Below are 2531 nucleotides of genomic sequence, written 5' to 3'. Positions count from 1 at the left end.
CGGCCTAAGGATCAAAATCAAACGTTACGTGGACATGACCAAGCCAACCACGTTTGTCCAAGCAGTAGAAATGGCGAAAGTAGCAGAAGAGAACAACGCTAGGGAGAACCATGATAGAAGGGATGCAAAGAGAAGATGGGAAGGATCGAACAAGTCCGACAAGAAGCCAAAATGGACTTCAACTTTGGCAAAAACACGAAGCGAGGGATTTTCTATTCCTCAATGTAACAAGAGGCATAAGGAAGAGTGCAGAGCAGGGAGCCTGACGTGTTATAGATGTGACAAACCGGGGCACACCGCACGAAAGTGCCCGGAAGGAAGGATTTGTTACGAATGTGGGGCTACGAGACATTTGCGTCCTGACTGTCCAAAACGTCGCAATGGTGCGACACCCCACGGGAAGACAGCGAACAACGGATTCAGGAAGAGACCAGAAAACAGGAAGGAACTGCCTAAGGGACACGGCCGAGCTTACAACATGACTTTGGAAGAGGCAAAGGAAACACCCGACGTCGTATCTGGTATGTTCCCTATCAACAATGTGTATACACATGTGTTATTTGATTCGGGTGCAAATGGTAGTTTTGTGTTTACCACTTCCTGCCACTATCTGAATAGCAGTGCCCGTAGGCTAGACAAAACCTACACTGTAGAAACAGCCGACGGTAGTCAGCGTAAAGTAGAAGAAGTATTCGATGAATGCACAATTGTTATAGACGAGAAGGAATTCCCCGTTAGGCTTATGCCGATGTGTTTAGGAGGTTTTGACATAGTCTTGGGGATAGATTGGCTATCCAACAATCATGCGCAAATAGTGTGTAATAAGAATATGATCAAGATTCAGACTCCGAAAGGAGAAACAATTCATGTTTACGGTGATCGAAAGAAGTTTTGCGTAGGGTTGATCAATGCAACTAAGGCAAATAGGTGTCTACGGAGGGGATGTGAGGCTTACTTGGCATACGCCATCGACGCCAAGCTCGAAAAGAAGACGTTACAAGATGTTCCAGTGGTAAGGGACTACCCAGAAGTATTCCCGGATGAATTGCCAAGAATACCACCGGAACGTCAGGTAGAGTTCCGAATCGATTTGGTACCAGGTGCGGTACCAATCGCAAGGGCACCTTATCGCTTAGCCCCAACAGAGATGCAAGAGCTAATAAAGCAATTACAAGAACTCTTAGATAAAGGATTTATCCGGCCAAGCTCGTCGCCATGGGGAGCATCGATCTTCTTCGTCAAAAAGAAAGACGACACGATGAGGATGTGTATCGATTATCGGGAGTTGAACAAAATCAAGATAAAGAACAGATATCCATTGCCAAGGATCGACGACCTTTTCGATCAGTTGCAAGGAGCCAGCTGCTTCTCGAAAATCGATTTGATATCATGTTACCATCAGTTGAAGGTTCGAGAAGAAAACGTGTCGAAGACCGCTTTTAGGACTCGTTACAGACACTACGAATTTGTAGTAATGCCGTTTGGGTTAACAAACGCACCTGCGACATTCATGGACTTGATGAATCGAGTTTGTGGACCGTATTTGGACCAATTTGTCATTGTCTTTATAGACGACATTTTGATTTATTCGAAAAATGAGAAGGAGCATGAACTACATTTAAGGATGATTCTTGAACTACAAGCCAAGGAGCAATTGTACACCAAGTTCTCAAAATGCGAGTTTTGGTTGCATGAGGTACAATTTCTCGGTCACATGGTTAACCCGAAAGGGATCAAGGTGGATCCGGCTAAGATTGATGCGGTAATGAAATGGGAATCACCAAAGTCAGTAACAGAGATCCGAAGTTTTCTAGGCCTAGCAGGGTATTACCGAAGATTCATCCAGGATTTCTCCAAAATAGCAACGCCCTTGACAACGTTGACTAAGAAGTCAGTTAGGTTTGATTGGGGAACGAAACAAGAAGAAGCGTTCCAGACACTTAAGGAGAGACTAAGCACTGCACCGGTTTTAGCACTAYCGGAAGGAGTAGAAGATTTTGTCGTTTACAGTGATGCATCAAAGATGGGTTTAGGTTGTGTACTAATGCAGCGAGGCAAGGTCATTGCATATGCGTCTCGTCAGTTGAAGGAACACGAGAGGAAATACCCAACTCATGACATGGAATTAGCAGCGGTTGTCTTCGTGCTAAAAATTTGGAGACACTATCTGTACGGTACGAAGTGTATAATCTATACTGACCATAAGAGCCTTAAGTACTTGTTTGATCAAAAGGAGCTAAACATGAGACAAAGAAGATGGATGGAACTACTTAAGGATTATGATTGTGAGATTCACTATCATCCAGGTAAGGCAAATGTAGTTGCCGATGCACTTAGTAGGAATGAGAGAAACAGACCAATCAGGGTTCGAGCCATGTGGATGAATGTTAAGGTGGAGCTCCTAGACCGAATACGGGATGTCCAGAAGGAAGCTTTACTTGAAGCGAATATCAAAAAGGAGAGAATGATTGGAAAAATTAATACCTTGACAGCCAGACCAGATGGAATATATAGACATGGGAATCGGGTTT

The 2531-nt window shown here is 44.1% G+C and overlaps 1 protein-coding gene across 1 annotated transcript; it reads left to right on the top strand.

Moving 5' to 3' along the window:
- Positions 1–70: 70 nt before the first annotated feature.
- LOC112505053 lies at positions 71–2392 on the top strand (the record flags this gene model as incomplete). Its single annotated transcript, XM_025109011.1, has 3 exons — positions 71–1105; positions 1403–2027; positions 2307–2392. Coding segments are annotated over exons 1-3 (1746 nt in total), but the record flags the coding sequence as incomplete, so codon positions are not given.
- Positions 2393–2531: the final 139 nt, after the last annotated feature.

Source organism: Cynara cardunculus, unplaced genomic scaffold (genome assembly GCF_001531365.2).
Source record: "Cynara cardunculus var. scolymus isolate 2C unplaced genomic scaffold, CcrdV1 Un_Scaffold_8107, whole genome shotgun sequence".
NCBI classification, from domain to species: domain Eukaryota; kingdom Viridiplantae; phylum Streptophyta; class Magnoliopsida; order Asterales; family Asteraceae; genus Cynara; species Cynara cardunculus.
This window is presented reverse-complemented; position numbering and strand designations above follow the sequence as displayed.